Source organism: Pinus tabuliformis, chromosome 4_2, assembly GCF_031772625.1.
Source record: "Pinus tabuliformis cultivar Carrire ecotype Pingquan chromosome 4_2, CPIR1, whole genome shotgun sequence".
NCBI classification, from domain to species: domain Eukaryota; kingdom Viridiplantae; phylum Streptophyta; class Pinopsida; order Pinales; family Pinaceae; genus Pinus; species Pinus tabuliformis.
Window position 1 is genome coordinate 757266502 of NC_142304.1, and position 16800 is coordinate 757283301.

Consider the following 16800-nt stretch of genomic DNA (forward strand, 5'->3'; position numbering starts at 1 on the left):
CAACGTGAATCTTAGATCCATTTCTACAAGGTTTGTTAAGCATTTGAGTTATCTCACTGTATTAGATTTAAGTATGACTTCTATCAAGTCATTGCCTAAATCTATTGGGAAATTAAATCATCTAAAGTTTTTTTGAATTTGTCCAGTACAAATATTGAGAAGCTACCTCATTCATTGAAAAATCTAATGCACCTACTCTTTTAGATGTCAGTAATCGCAACGAGCTAAAAAAAAGGATAGGTAAGCACCATTCTATGCTACATCTGAATGTCGAGAGTTCAAAAAAAAAAATTGAAATGGTTTCCCGTAGGTATATCAAAGCTCGTCTCTTTGCAGACATTGAAAGGCGTTCAATTGGAATCCAAAAATGCCAAGGCCTTGCAGTTAAGGGATCTCAAAGGATTGACCCTCCTAGAACAACTATCATTAAATGTCGATTCTGATCAGTGGACTGTTAATGATCCTTCAGCTTCATCGAAGGTGTGAGGATCCACAGATTCTTTGGCACAATCTAAATCACACGATAACCTAGTTCCAGAGTAAGTTGTCTGCCAGGGACTTGGAACATTATCAGCACAACCATCTCCTTCAATTGCAGGACTATCATTATAATTAACCTTGACAACAAACCCAACTGCTAGTATGTAATGTAAGTCTCCATGAAACATTCACATATGCCATAAACATAATTTAGAGTTCAGTTAGCGCAGAAATAGACTTGTACAAAACTTTGTGAAGAAATCCACCCAACAGGAGCCACAACCGAGACATTAGACCGGGGATATAATAATCCCACTTGAGGGGAGCACGAGAACAAGCAACAATAAACAAGAAATGAAATCAGCACCGACATGGATTCATTGCTGAGAGGAGAGATTTGGGTCGACCACAGCCAACACTAACAAAGAATATGCCCCAAAAGCCCTAGTTGCAGAAATGCAGACAATATGAGTTTGCCCAGAGAAGGCATGAGAATGTAAGAATATTGTTTTTGTCAATACGCAGAGCAGAACCTCCATTAAAAAAATGCTATCTTCTGTGATTTTTCCATAGACGTCGAAGAATAGAATCTCTAACAAAGACATAATTCCCAGGCAACGAGTAAATCTAGTCATCTCAGACAGACAGAGACACCCACTGTTTTTAGTAAAATACGTTACAGGTACAGACAAGTGTGATATTTAGGGGTAGCCATGGCTACATCTCAGGTTGCAGACTATTATGCTTACAAAGACCCGATGTGGCAAAATATCCAGCTCCGCCGGGAATGGAAATAGACGGGACTATTCTAAAATCAATAGAAGGTCTATTTCATTTAATAATTTAATAATTCAATTTATTTTGGTTTTTAATATAATTAAATTTGTTATGGAAGAATGGGGGAACCTTATTCCGGACCCAGGTAACACCAGGGGACGGATGACGTTATATAAACAGGCTTTGCACGTTTATTGGGTATTGAAACGCTTATTAGCTAAGGCGTTGGAGCAAGTTGCAGGCGAAATGGTGGAATTGGCCCAAGGCATGCCAAATATGAAGAAAGAAATGAAGAACTTGCAAATTACTATGATCATGCAGGATAGCAAGCTGGATGAAATCCAGCAATAGTTGAAGCAGCTTATTCTAGCGAAGATGGAAATGGCAGCACCACCCGAGCCTGTGGAAGAATGATATTTTAGATCTTGCAGATGTTTACCTTGTTGATTTTCTGAAGCTAGTTTTTCATTTTCCTGTTTATTATCATGACTGTCAGATATATGCTTAGTATTTTTTGTTGCGAAGTTTATTTAGCTTGGATTGATAGACTTACTCATTTTTGCTACTGGATGGCCTATATTAATTTGAGGTGGCCAACAGACTCGGTTTCCCATTTGGGCGGGTTGAGGCCACCAAAACGATGTACATGGCTTAACCTGATTTTATGTGAATAGAAAAAGAAAGGCACTACCTCAGCTTACAAAAAAAATATATAATTAAATTTGTTTGAAATATATTTTTTTTTCTAGTAGGTAGGCTTCAAGGTCCAGATTTTGAATCAGGGCTCTAATACCATGTGTAGGACTCCATCCTAAGGTCCTTTACCAGATCTATATTCATGCAATAAAAGGGCAATAATTTATTTTCTTACAAGACATTTAATCGATGATAATTTACCATTTAAATATAATTCCTACAATTTAAATAGTGAACATTTCATTTCAATCACTTACATGAGTAACCTATGTATAGAGGAATACCTGTACTGATAGCCCGGTGGAGATGCCCTTGAGCTGTTGATCCTGCTAGAACGCTCCTCTTGAATACCAACTGGATTTACCTCTCAGCCAACTAGGAAGTATTCCTAGCCCAAGAAACTTCCACAGGTTCCCTGACCCTCCAAGCCCAAGTCCAACCAGATGTAATGTGTCCAAGATAAGACAATACTCCCTCAAACAATTCCTCCAAAACCACAGCCAAACCAAAACCAAAAGCAAGACCAAGGGACCCCCCTCCTTCCCTCATCTTTCCCTTTTTATGCTCCCCCTTCTCCTCTCCACCTCAACCACCTCTCATTAATGTCATAACTACTCCCTCATCCTTACATTTGACTTCTCTTATCCCAAGTAAACATGAGAGGGGACATTTGGAGATGTGATATGAATATAAAATTGGGTAATTAATTGGAGAGAACCATGTCTTCTCTTAAGTAAATATTTTGGGGATGAAAGATGAATATATAAATCGGTAATTAATTGGAGAGGACCATGTCTTCTCCCAAGTAAATATTTTTGGGATGAGAGATGAATATATAAATTGATAATTAATTGGAAATGACCATGTCTTCTCCCAAGTAAATATGAGAGGACATTTTGGGGATATTTAAATTGGAATAATGGAAGGACCATATCATATCCAAGATTAAATTTGAGAAGACAAATTGGGAATTGAATAATAACAATAATAAGTTTTATATCAGTAAATAAAATTTACAGTTTCTCAAATGAGGATATTCACCAATATTTATTGATAATTATAAGTCAATATTTTCAGGTAATTTAAACATCAATAAAATTTGCATGATAAAATTAAGTGGGCCATTACACTAAAATGCACTAAATATTGTTTGAGAAATTATATTTTATGATTAATTTTTGAATTTAGATTTTTGTTATTTATAAAGATAGGGATTTTTTTTTAGATTAATCACATATGATACAAAAATCATATATGATTAATTTGAAAAAAGTTTTCTTCAAATTTTTTAATTATTTAACATAAATTTTGAAAATTAAAATTAAAATATTATTTATTTAATATAAATTAAGTTTTAATTATAAATAAAAATCTAAGAAATCATTTGAGTATATTCAACCGTATAGTATAAATATTTTTTGTTTTGGGTTTAAAATTGAAATTGTATATATTAATTGTTGAAATGGTATAAATTAAATATATTAAGTATTTTTGCAATGTTAAATTTATTTATTTATTAAAATGCAATTTAAATATTTAGATAATATGAATTGAAATTTCTATACAAAATTCTAATAATAATTATTAAGTAATGTGTGTGGTTTATTAAATTATAGCATTATTTTATATTTCATATTTAGAAAGGATGTTTTTTTTAAGCTAGTACAAAAGGATTTTATTAATCTGTATAAAAGTTTTATATGGGTAGCATATGAACTTCAAAGAGGTTGATTATCAAAAACAAAGTTCCAAAGTTAATATCATTTACATACGTATGCCAGTAGGGAAAACCAAAGCATGTAGCCTATACATCAAGAGAAGAAACAAGAATACACCATATTGCCACATGAAGAGAGCATATCCCGAGCAGTCGACTTAGAATAAACTATTCCAGTGTCGTCGTCATCCTTTAATAGTTTTGGAAGGGACAAAAACATCGACAATAACTGAATCCAAATAAACATAAATACAAGAAAAACATTCCTCTCGTAATGTAGACCTCCATTAATGACCTCCTGTTGAGCATCTCTGAAATGATCAAAGGTATGAACCAAACGTTAGAAGTAAACCTCACCCATAGCTACCAAAAAACATATGAACATGATAACATAAATATAAGTGGAGCCTCCAGTAAATTCCACCAACCCTTCACATTTATGGTGAGAGGACGTTGGTTGCTACCTAGCCTCCATACTTTCATTTCCATGACATGTTGTAGCATTGGAAGGACAAATGGCATAAATAACATGCATTTTAACTTGAGTGTGTTGTGTACATTGTTCCCACCCCCGTCGAGGACATACCAGAGGAGTTTCCATACCAAGAGAGAAATAAATATTCCATAGAGACCTGGACAATACCAAGATTAAACGGACAACCAAAAGAGGATGTTTTAACCCATCATATTCCATGAAAGAAACTCCATGATACATGTTTTTGAGAAAGTGGGAAGTACGTTGGGATTACATTAGTTTGTCCTGAGTTAATCATCTCCTCCCCAACATCCTTTTTTTTATTTTCCTCCTTTACATTTATGTTCTTTCACCAGATCTTTAATTAGCAAATCCCGTCTTTCTCTTTAAGTTCATGCATTGAGTAAATACTATGTTTTTCCTTCGAATTGTGCCTTTGACATGTTTTCCAGTTAATGAATGCTACTACATACTGATCTCGTTGGGCCTTAGATAGTTCTGCCAAATCCTGTTGATCCCACTCATTAAGAATTCCTACCAACAAACTTTCTTCGTCAGTGAGAGCCCCGAGAGGTAGTTTTGATAGTTGTACCACCTCCTCAATCCCCGAAAAATCTAAGAAAATATTATCAGTTGATGTTTTCTCTTCTCTTTTAGGAAACTTCCGCTTTGGAGGTGGTTTCTCTATCAGACCCTTCAGAGCCTGTTCTAACATAGGCACATCATTTGGCACCTATGTTCCATGATCTTCATCCATATCTTCTAAGACCTCAAAAATGTTCTTATCTATGAGTGTATGTTGCATCACTTGATTTCAAGTTCGGGGGTTTCGCTTTCTCATAGATACCTTTGTAAAACCCTTAGATCCCATCGACCCAACATTCTCTTGGTCCTTCTTCCAACTTGGGTAGCCGCAAAATAAATGACCATGTTCATGACAACGTTTACAACGGAAAGCACATGTTCATAATCCAATAGCTGAGACCAGATTTCACCCTAATAGTTTAGATCTATGGATTCTGGTAATGAGTGGGAGATATCCATGTAAATACAGAGGCGGGCATAAGACATATTTTGTCTGTGGTGGGTAACTTCAGACATTTTAACAAAACAACCTAGAACATTACCAATACCTTCCAGAATTCAATACTCCAAAAATCAATAGGTAAAGAATATAATCTCACCCATACTGGAGCCGACAAAAATGATTCTTTATTTGGGTTGAAGAATTCTTCCTAGTGACGAATGTATAGACCCGCATAGTTATAAAAATAAGGACCACCTTCAAAAACCTTAGCTTGTTCTCCAAATTTGAGGAAATTAAAGTGAAAATCCTTTTGCTCCTAATCTTAAATCAATTTCTCCTTTTGGCTGCGAGTTTTACAAGATCCACCTTTCCAATTCCTTTTCCATTGGCCAACCTCTGATAAATTTGCAAATAAACACATGATCCTTTATCCTCTTTTGATGATCTTCCAAACATTTTGGAGGAATGATGAATTTTGGGTTTTGAAGGGCTTTAGGGATACATTTTCCCTTCAAAGTGGTTTTCCATTTTGCTCCTAAAATCAATAGGTCAAAAGGAGAAACACTATCGTCTGATTGATCTCATTGATGCGTTCCTGAAGGCACTTTTCCTGCCACACACATTACGGAAGGAGGGTAGTCCTTGCGGAGCATTCATTTTGAGACTGAAAACTAGTGAGGATCAAGACACCTAATAAAAACCCTAAGCGCCTTCATGACTCCAAGCGTGAACCATTTTATATCAACAACAACCAAACAATTGTAATTGTAAAATACCAATAAACTCAATTTGCAACACACACAAAAAAATTTATTAGTATTTTTTTTAAAATTAGATTATATATATGTGTGTGTGTGTGTGTGTGTGGTTTGATCTATGGAGATTTGAATCTTATGCTTTTACACAATACTCCACCAATTAATTTCATATAAAACTTTTAAACAAATTACGTTTAACAAAATCAATTAATTATAGATTTTAGGCTTTTACGATCTACATTTTGTGTATTGATGTCTTCCGGAGTCATCGCATTCATGTTTTATTGTATCGACGTTTATAATGTTGGGGCAATAAATAGAGGAAAAATTGGGTTGGTAATGTAAGTAGCTTACAATTTTGATGTTGTTAAGAAATAAATTTAGTTTAATTAATTTTTTTATTTATCAAATACCATGTAATATTATAATATTAATATGTTATTAATTAAAAGTTTTAGTATTAGTTATTTTTAATAACATTAATTAACACCAAATGTTATTATTCTAATATGATTTTAAGTGACATTATAGTATTATAATGTTTTAAATGATATAATGTTATTTGCCCATTAATAAAAGTTTTTTTGTTAATTAATTTTGCTAACATTAGGATTATTAATGTTAAATATATTATGTATTAACATTAATGTTATAAATAATGCAAAATAATTAAAACATGTAATATAATAATAAAACTAAATGGGTCTTCTAAATATTACTAATTGAATTTTTATTAATCAATAATTTTTAAGATAAATTGTTCAGGATTTTCCTAAATTTTAATGTTAACTGAGGAAATAAAAATTATTGGAATTTAACCTTACTAAAAGTTCTTTTAGGGATTGAAGGCAAGGTAGGGTTCTTGATTAATGTTATTTATTCAAATGTTAATAAAATGATATTAGGGATAGGTTGAACCATGAGGAGGTCACGAGATAGTGGGGTTGGGAGACCTAGGAGACAATAGAGACCCCAGTTAGTGTAGGAATCCAATTATCACTTATTTTCCAACCGTCATCGCGGTTAAGGTTATTGGGGTGTTTTCTTATTTCGATAGCTTCTCTAAATTTTCTATGGTGATAATGGTCGATTTTGGCCACAACACAGGAGTTTTCTATGCAAATGTGATGATTAGTTTTACTAGAGTGTTCGGCCAGAGCTGAGGTTTGGAACGGTTATGTTTGATGTCAGCGGCATGTTCTTGAATCCTAGTCAATATAGAATGACCTGTTTCACCAATGTAGGATTTACCACACGAACACGGAACTAAATAAACCCCTTTGTGGTGTTTAGGATCAATGGGATCTTTTACTAATTTCAGGCATCTGCTAATCGTATTCAAGGGTTTGAAAGTGGTTTATATATATATATATATATATATATATATTTTAAATGTGTGAAATCTTATCAGTGATGCCTAGAATGTAGGGTAGGTGAACCTTGCCTTCACTATCATCCATTGGTTGTTTGTTTTTAGGATTCTTTGCTTTTTTGAAAGCTTTGATTCCTTGGTATCTTCTATATCCATTCTTTTCAAAAACATCCAAGAGGTGGTTCTTTTCTTGATCAAAATGATCATGATCTAAAATACGTACTGCCCTGGTAGCTAGAGTGCTGAGCACTCCAAGTTTCTGAGCAGGATGATGGTGAGAGATGGCATGCATGTAATGTTCTGTGTGGGTTTTCTTGCGATAGACCTGGTGAGATATTGATCCATCTTGGTTTCTCTTGATTAGGATATCAAGAAAGGGAAGATTGTCATTCTCTTCCACTTCTATTGTAAACTTGATCGAATATGATTGACTGTTAAGGTGCTCTAGGAATTTGTCCAATCTTTCTTTTCCATGAGGCCACATGATTTAAGTGTCATCGACATATCTTTTCCAAAGTTTAGGTTTTAAAGGGGAAGACTCAATGGCTTTGGCTTCAAAATGTTACATGAAAAAATTGGCAATAATGGGGGATAGAGGTGATCCCATGGCCACACCACAAGTCTGTTCATATATATCATCCCTAAAGCTAAAAAAGGTGGATTTTAGACAAATTTCAACTAATTTAGCCATGTCAAGATCAATGATTTTGTGGACTACTTCCATGGCTTCGTCTATGGGGATATTGGTATAGAAAGATTTTACATCAAAACTCACCAAAATGTCATTATGGTCTAGTTTTATGTGTTTGATCTCATTAATGAAGTGATTGGAGCCCTTGACAAAGAAGTTAGTGTTCCCTACCATAGGTTTAAGCTTCTTAGCTAGATGTTTCGCGAGATGGTAAGTAGGACCTCTGATGGTATTGACTATGGGTCTAATGGGGATACCTTCCCTATGAAATTTAGGGGTTCCATAAATCCTAGGGGTGTAGGGATTGGTTTCAATCAGATTCTTGGTATTATGCTATTTGCTCATTTTTATTAAGTTATTAACATTTTTGGAGATCTTCCTTATGGGATTCTTTTTTAGGTTAATGTAACATCCACTATTGGTTAGGTGGTCTAACATCTTTTCATTGTCAACTTTTGTGTTCATTATAACAGCCACACCACCTTTGTCAACTTTCAAGACGACAATGTTAGGGTGTTGGTTTAAGGTCTTGAGAGCTAGGTATTCTTGTTTGGAGATATTGCTTCTCGGTGGTTTAGTTTTTCTTAAGATTATGGAGCAATCATGTCTAATAATATCTTTAATATTGTTTCGAAACATCGATACAATAAAACATGAATGTGATGACTCCGGAAGACATCAATACACAAAATCAATTAAATTAATTTGTACAGATATTTTATGAAAGGAAAACTAGATATATATTTATTAAAAAAATGTTTATTAATTATGTAATATATTATTATTTTGAAAATAATTTTCCAAAAAATAATCAAATTAATATTTAAGATATTAGATTTAAAAAATGTATATTTATATATAAACTATTTTATTTTGATTTTTTTTATTAAAAATATTTGTATATTAATTTAGTTATTTTAAAATTAAAATTATTATTTTTTTATAATGAATTTTATAAAACTTATCTAATATTTTTAATATTTATCTAATTTTTAAATGAAATTATATTTTATTAAAATACTTGGTTATATATATAATATTTAGTTTTATTTTAAACAATGTACAATTGTAAAAAATGTTTATTGTGTTTGATTATTTAGTTAATATTGTTGGCTTGATGGGCACTGACCCAAGTTCAGCATTAGTCATCCAAGCAAATCCCTACACCACTGGCCCTTTTGGCATCAGTCCGCAGAGCGTGGACCGAAGTCTCACCCGAAGCAGTATGGGGGGATGCAGGAACCAAGTTTCTGCACCCTGAGATGGTTGTGATGTTGGTTTTATACCTTAAACCCTTCCTTCGCACAGATTGATAAGCCTTTAGGGCTTATCGATGTAATTTCTCTTCCGTCTCTTAGAACCTCCGTGAAGGTATACGATCGTCCTTCGCGCAACCCTAACCAGTGACTTAGGTACTTACATGCCTTTGTTACTACATTATTGTATAATTTCCCGAATTATCTTAAGTGTTCGCCAATTTTACCATGCAATTAAGATTATATTCGTGTAAACATATATCCTTATTTTCATTCATATAACAGATAGAAACATATACATTCGCGCATCAAATTAGCATTATAACATAAACCCAGAACTTAACATAACATAATCGCATGTGATCCACAAAGGCAAAATACACAGTAATTTCAGAATACTTCTCTTTATTGATGATTCAGATTCCCAATACAGACTCTATCTGTCTGCGCACTCAACTGCAGACTTCTACCCTAGACCTCTACGCACTCAGCTGCAGAGCCTCTTCCTACGCTAAGACTCTCGCTCTTAGCTCTTCACAGACTCCAACTTAGTTAGAACTCTCCCCTCCCCTTAGACTCTTCTAAGACTCCCTTTTTATACAATCCCATGGTCCGCGGACCAAGGGAAGATCTCTAAAGCCGACACAAGCTATCTAAACTAAGGGTGGAAACCCTTTTTGACTCTTGATATCTTCGCGCTCCGCGGCCACAAAATGCGGAGACTTTACATTCCTTTATACAAAATTCGGGCTTTTTGCCCCAAACTTAGGCTTTTAGTCCCAAAAATGACCCCAGGGGACCTGTTCCCAACAGGCCCCCAACACAAACATGGTGACTCGCCCTCGAGTCACTTGGCTGGTACGAAGATCTTGTCGCGAAGACCTCCTAGCTCGACTTGGACTACTGCAACTTCGGCAGTACACTGTGTTGCCGCCTGCTTCATCTCCTCGACCAGCTGCTCCGTTGTTGGCCCTGCGCCGTCTGACTGAATTTTCTACTGAGTCTTTTGCAGACTAGCCAGCTTTCCTTCAATAGTGGTCATGATCAAATAGGCCTCGTCCAACCAAGGCTGTAAGTGAGCCTTCAACACTGCTTCCTTGTGCTGAGCTACATCTACCTGCTCTTTCAAAGCCTTGGCCTCCTGCAGCTTTGCCAACCTCTGCGTGATGGCAACAGTGCGCATTGTCGCTTTAACTTCATCGTAGCGCTGCTGCAGCTCCCGCGCTTTTGTTTCAAGCCTCTGCACAGTGGGGTCTTCTTGCAAGCTAGCGACTGCTCAAAGAGTGTCGTGCAATCCTTTACTGTGATGTCCACTACTGCTACGATGTCTTTCATAGCTGACTTGCGTTGTTCTCTGATTTTTGGCAGAGTCGAAGGTTGGGCCTTCAACTGCAACTCTGTGATTTTTAGGTTCAGTTCCAACTAGACCTTTTCCAATTCTGTGCGTGCGTCGCATACTCCAGCATGAGCTTTCAAACCCACACATCTTCTGGCTCAACTTCGGGAATGTCCAGCTCCAGGACTGATCTGCATGCCTCAGTAACAACCTTAGCCATGCGCTGACTCTTGTCCGTAAGGTCATTCACGAGGTCAATTGTAGAGTCTCCCTATACAGTCATGTGGGCGTTGTTTATCTTATGCTCACTGATTACCTATAACGTGCGCTATTCGCGGGCCCACAGTTCCGCGATCACGCCATATTGCAAAAGGTGAAGCGCCTCACTAGGAAGCATGGCCAAGTTAAGTCCAACTCCCTTGAGGGTGCCGACAGTGGGCCTGTCAACTTCTATATCTATATTCAGTGCTCCATCCGGCAACGCTATTGCTTGGGAATCCCGTGTGTGCAACATCCTTGCAGCTTCGGAGGTGCCAGGCACCAAACTGGTTGATGTCACACCGGTCTGTACCTGTGATGCATGGATTTGCAGCTTGCGCAGACCCGTCTGGATATCACCCAGAGCCTGCTACTGCTGCTGCTCGAACTGTTGCAGCAGTTCTGCTGTGGCATCCCTCACCGTATCACCTATGTCATTCAAGTCCCCTTAGTTAGGGTGATCGGGTCAAGAGACGTCTTGCTAGCCTTGGACTTCTTCTGTAGCCCTACTTTTTCTAGATCTTTGTTGCGCTTGGTGCGAAACGAAGTCGTCTCGGGTCCACTCCTCCTTGCTCCATCTATTCGTCCTCTTCTTCTGTCTCCAGGCAAGGCGACTTCTGACTTCGGTCAGAGCCGCGCTCCTCTTCCTCTACTTGCCCACCCGTCTGCTTCGCAGTAGCACACTCTGCCTTGGTCTTATTCTCAACCACCTTTCTTTTCTTCACATCCAACTGTTCCATCCTTAGCTTGGCTTCTTCCTTCTTTTGTCGTGCGACGGACTTGCTAGATCCCGCTGTGAAGTCCACGACAGTGCTTCAATCTGTCGGCCAGTGGTCAAGGACCACTGCAATCGCGTCATCTGTGGCCAAGTATGGTAGTTCATGCCACTCCTATTCAGGGTCCTTTCACGCATGTATTGAGATATGGTGGAAGTTGGCCTTGAATTACACGTACTCCTGCAACTTATCAAAATTAGTTGGTGACAACCGTGGCTTACGGTTGATGGCCATAAGGATGCTCATCTCCATCAAGATCCAGAAGATCTTGTTGTCCTTGATCTGCTGAGGGTCCTTCGTAGCCCATAACGAAGCGAACTTCGTTGCTTCCAGTAGGTCTGGCATGACCGAAGGAAACTGGTTATTCCCGGGTAGCTCCCACGCAACTAGTACTATGGACAACAGTAACCATGCATAGTGGAATGTCTTACTATGATCCTGCACCTCGTGGCAGTTCGCGAGGAATTCACTGCAAAGGTAGCGCGCCCAGTTAAACTGTACGCCCTCCATGCATTGCGCCGCCAAGGCTGTCACTAGTGCAGACACTTCATCTACACAACACTTCCTCATGACCTTTCCTACTAAGATTTGTGTCGCCACTTTGACCGCAGGGTCACAGATACTCGTGATGGCATAGCCACGCGGCTTCTTTACTAACTGGATTTTTTCCTTCACTGCCTCAGCAAAGGCAAGCTCGTCGGCCTTTCCGCCAAATGCCATGGTTGAATTTTCTCCTGAGTGTGGCAGCCGCGTCATCCTATGGATCAACATGTCAATTATGGGTATTGGCTCCTCCAGCCACAGACACCCATCATGCACCAAGCACAACAGATGCTTGATCACGATCATCATGATGGGCGCGTGGTTGTAATGCGGCACCCACAATAGGTTTAGCAAGTCTGCATTGTCCACGCCTTTCAGCCATTTCCTCATCTCCAAAGTGGTCACTCCAGTGTTTTTGTGGAAGACACGGTGCATAAGTTGGTCTATCGCTAAATGAGGGAAACGCTCCGTGTCAGCGAAATCCCACTCTTCCAATTTTAGAAGGGGGACACACCCCAAGTGCGGCCCCTCAAAGACAATTTTCTCTGGCAATAGGGGCGTGTGTAGGGTGACCTTACTCTCATCAATATCCTTTGGCACCTTCGTTTTGCCCTGATGCAGAGGAATGTACTGAGGTAGCTTAGAAATGGGGTCAGACCCCTCAACCTCAACATCCTCTATTTCCACCACAATATCCTCATCATCCATGGGGATTTCTTCGACCTCTTCTTCCGACTCTAGGTCAACCACCTTGCCCTTTTCCTGCATGGTGGGCTTATCCTTCTGTGGGTGCTTTCTAGGTGATGCGCGCACCAGCTGCGGTGTCACGACCTGCTTGCCTTTCTTGTTCTTTGGACCCTCCTTGGTCGGGGTAGGCCTCGGCCTGGGCGACCGTGGTGACTTAGGTACTTCAGCTGGTACTTCCGCAGTTACAACCTCTGGGGCAGCTCCCTCAGCTGCCATGGCTACCCCTGGAACAACTCCTTCAGTTGTCATTGCTTCCCCAACATTTACAGTCTTAGTCGGTGTCAACATGATGCTATTCAACAACTCCTGTGTCTCCTTTGGAAACTTCTCAAACGCTGAACTCGCTATCAAAGCTTCAAATTTTTCACGGTTCATGTGCACCTAAGAGCTCAACACCTCAATTCTCAAAATGCCAAGTGTTTTCTGTTGGGAAACCCTTTGTAATTTATAGGCATTTTTGAATTCAAATCCGACCGTCGCCCCCCACAATTGGTTCATTAATGCTAGATTGGCAACAGATTTTCAAAGATTTGGTCCATAAATTCCAACTTAAATGTCACCTCCCCACTCTATTTGGTCGTTTTTTTCATCGTCAAATCATGAACAATGACTTTAATGGTCACTTTCCGGCTGTCCTGCGCGGTTTTTCCTTTGGCAGTGAGCTCCCTATGCGCTTCTGCGGGCTCTGTGACATTTCTGCGTTCCGTGCAGTTCCCTAATCATGCAGCTCTCTGACCCAGGTAGTGTAGTTTATAGTCCCGCGCTTCCTTTCAGTTGCCTGGAGCACTAAGACTGTGCTTCCCTCATATAGTCACCTAGCTGGATCACCAATGTATGGCTTCAATTGGCTGCCATTCACCTTCCTTGGGAAGGGTTCTCCATTCAATTTGACCAGCTGAACTGCTCCACCATCGGTAATCTCCTTGATGACATACGGCCCTAGCCAGTGCATCCTAAATTTCCCTAGAAATTTATCAAATTTTCTGTCATATAACAAGACCAAATCATTTACCTTGAAGATGCGCAGTTTGATGTGCCGATCGTGCCATGCCTTTTCGCACTCTTTTTGAACTTGTTAATGAAATCCAGCTAGAAATCGGTCCTCCTAAAGCTTATCTATTTGCGCGAGCCTCTCTTCGAGGGCTCCACGATCCGCCATTCTTGTGAATTCCACTATGCACAGACTAGGTACAATGTATTCCATTGGCACCATAGCTTCTACGCCATACATGAGTCTAAAAGGCGTTTTTCCAGTCAGCTTCTTGCAAGTCATTCTGTAGGCCCATAGCACCGCGGGTACGCACACATCCCAGTGATTTCTCTGAGAATTGCAAACCTTCGTCAGCACGCTATCCAGTATCTTATTGAACGCTTCCACCGTCCCATTAGCCTGTTGATGATAAGGTGTACTTTTCTGATGATACACCTAGAATTCCTCTATCAACGTGCTAATTGTTTCGTTAAGAAAGTGCGTACCACGATCGCTCATAAAAATATTTGGACACTCGAATCTCGTTAGGACATACTCAAAAATAAATTTTGCTAATGTCGTGCCTGTGCAGTCCTTCATAGGATGTGCCTCCACCCATCTGGTCAAATACCTAGTCCCAGTGATGATGTACCACGCACCCGTCTTCTTTCATGGAGGCTGAATTGGTCCCACAAAGTCAATTTCCCATTTTTCAAATGGTTGTAACGTCACCTGTGGTATTAGAGGCATCTTATCTAACTCAACGCACCTTTCCTTATACTTCAAGTTGAGGAAGTATGGTCTTTGTTTCATAGGTTTCGCGTTTGGCTTTAGGGTGATCTTCATGACACCTAGGTCTCCTATTATCCCTTTCAGATCGGAAAACTTCATGGGGAATAAGTCCTGATATTCGCGGAGTAGTTCAGCGACCTCATCTACTATCGTGTCGTCCCAATAGTCCCCAATCTTGGAAAACTTTGGTTCTGCTTCTGTGCCAATGTTCACCTGCCTGGTCTTGAGTGGCTCAGTTATGTTTGGGTTCTCTAGCTGTGGTCCTTCAACTCTGCGATGACCTTCAGTCTCTGGGATATTAATATTTCTCGAGTCTTCATCTTCTTCTTTCGCTATTATATTGTAACATTCCAGCGCATGGCTTATCTAGGTATTCCAATCAGGTTGAATCAGGGCTAGAGGATCATGCGGTATCCTAAAGATGGTTGTCTTAACCTCTTGCAATGCTTCATCGATGGACTCAAATCCATCCTCAAAACCGAACGTCATCAGAAATCCTTGGCGTAAAACATCTCATTCTTCAATGCCATGACGGAGTTTTGTCTCCAAGTACCAATTCATTGGTATAACCTCCAAAGTATGACAAAACAGATGGACCCACTCCGGCTGAGGCTTCACTCCGTATGCTTTAGTCCATTTGGCCAAATGATCGCACAGATCATTCCTCCCATCATACTTTTCTGTTAGTCGTACCTTCGGGTGGCCAAAGTGTATCCTCATCATCCTCCCATATTCGTGATAATCATCGAAACTACCCTTGTGTGTTAGGCCCCTATAATACTAGTGATTCCCCCATTACTATTGTCATTGTATCCCTTATTGTTATTATTGTGCCCCTATTGTCCCCATATTGTTATTAGTATGCCCCATAAAAACCCACTATTGTTATTTTGTGCCCTTATGTTATTACTGTTATGTCGGCTTGATTATATTATGACCCCTTAGACTCCTATATACAGAAGGGAGGTTTAGTCATTTGTATCATCCAAGAATTGTTGATTTGTGTAATGTAAAGGAGGTTGCCCCCTTGAAGAGGCTGAATTATAAGGCGTTGATCTATCTTTTCTATCTTTTTGTGAGCTAGTTTCCTAACATTTGGTATCAAAGCTTTGGATTCCAGGGTTTCGCTGCTCCAAATAGGTCATCATGGAATTTTTGCTATAACTTTTTTCCTACAACGTTTCATAATCTATAACAAAAACCCAGTTGATCCAAAATTATTCTGAACTTCGGTTCCAAATTTCAGAGCTTGTCTTGCTATATTTGAGGAGATATGATCTGAGGAAGTTAGGGTTTTTGCATACTCCCGAATTACATTCCAAACAGGTGACCTGGGGAAAATCATCATAAATTTTGTTTTGAGCATCGGATTGAAATTTCGTAAGAAGTTTCAGAAAGAGGAAGGACTGTAGTTTTCTGTGTATGAGTTTCAGGTACTAAGGTCGAAACTGTGACACGTGGCATGTCGTACAAGTTTGCTCTACTGAACTAGTTTATAATCAGGTCACCGTGGAATATTTGGCATAACTCTTCGTTGGAGAATCCAATATTGATCAGACTTGTGGGGTTAAAAAGAGGACTCGGAGGGCTATCGCAAGATGAGATTTCAAATATTCGATATCCGCAGTTACAGAGATACAATAGATTCAAAATCAAGCTCTTACAAAGTGAAAAAAAAGGTGTGTAGAATTTTTAAAATTTTGCATAAGAATTGTTTGAAAAATTAGTTTGAAGGAATTCAAAGGGAAGAGTGAAGAATTATTAGCATTAATTAATGCCCCGAAGAAATAAAATGGAAACGCCTAGTAAGCAACTTGAAAGATTTAGCATGACTCGTGAAAAAGAGGAAGAAATGCAACATGATATATCAAAATTACAAGACCAAGTACAACAAATTTCACTCTCACTAAAGGTAAATGAAGCCAAGATGAATGACGTGGAAGCTAATATGAATGGCATGCAATTTAATATGGAAGTTAACATGGATGGCATGGAAGCTAAGATGAATGGCATGGACGCTAAGATGAATGGCATGGACGATAAGATGGAAGAATTGAAGATAAATTTGAATAAGTTGCTACAAGAAATGTGTTGAAAATGCAACAAGAATGATGGAGCTTAGTGGAAAG

General features: G+C 38.7%; 1 protein-coding gene across 1 annotated transcript; it reads right to left on the reverse strand.

Moving 5' to 3' along the window:
- Nucleotides 1-14014: 14014 nt before the first annotated feature.
- On the reverse strand, nucleotides 14015-15160 carry LOC149171810 (uncharacterized). Its single transcript, XM_089426091.1, has 2 exons — nucleotides 15107-15160; nucleotides 14015-14323 (listed from the first exon to the last, which is right to left on the reverse strand). The coding sequence occupies exons 1-2, from the start codon at nucleotides 15158-15160 to the stop codon at nucleotides 14015-14017; spliced, it is 363 nt and encodes a 120-aa protein (XP_089282217.1).
- Between the last annotated feature and the right edge of the window lie 1640 nt (nucleotides 15161-16800).

Excerpts from the sequence above, each read along its gene's own strand:
- LOC149171810 (XM_089426091.1), bottom strand. The coding sequence starts at position 15,160 with ATGACGTTCGGTTTTGAGGATGGATTTGAGTCCATCGATGAAGCATTG. Across the intron at positions 14,324-15,106 it reads TCGATGAAGCATTGCAAGAG|AAAAGTACACCTTATCATCA; the intron begins GTTAAGACAACC and ends GTGTATCATCAG.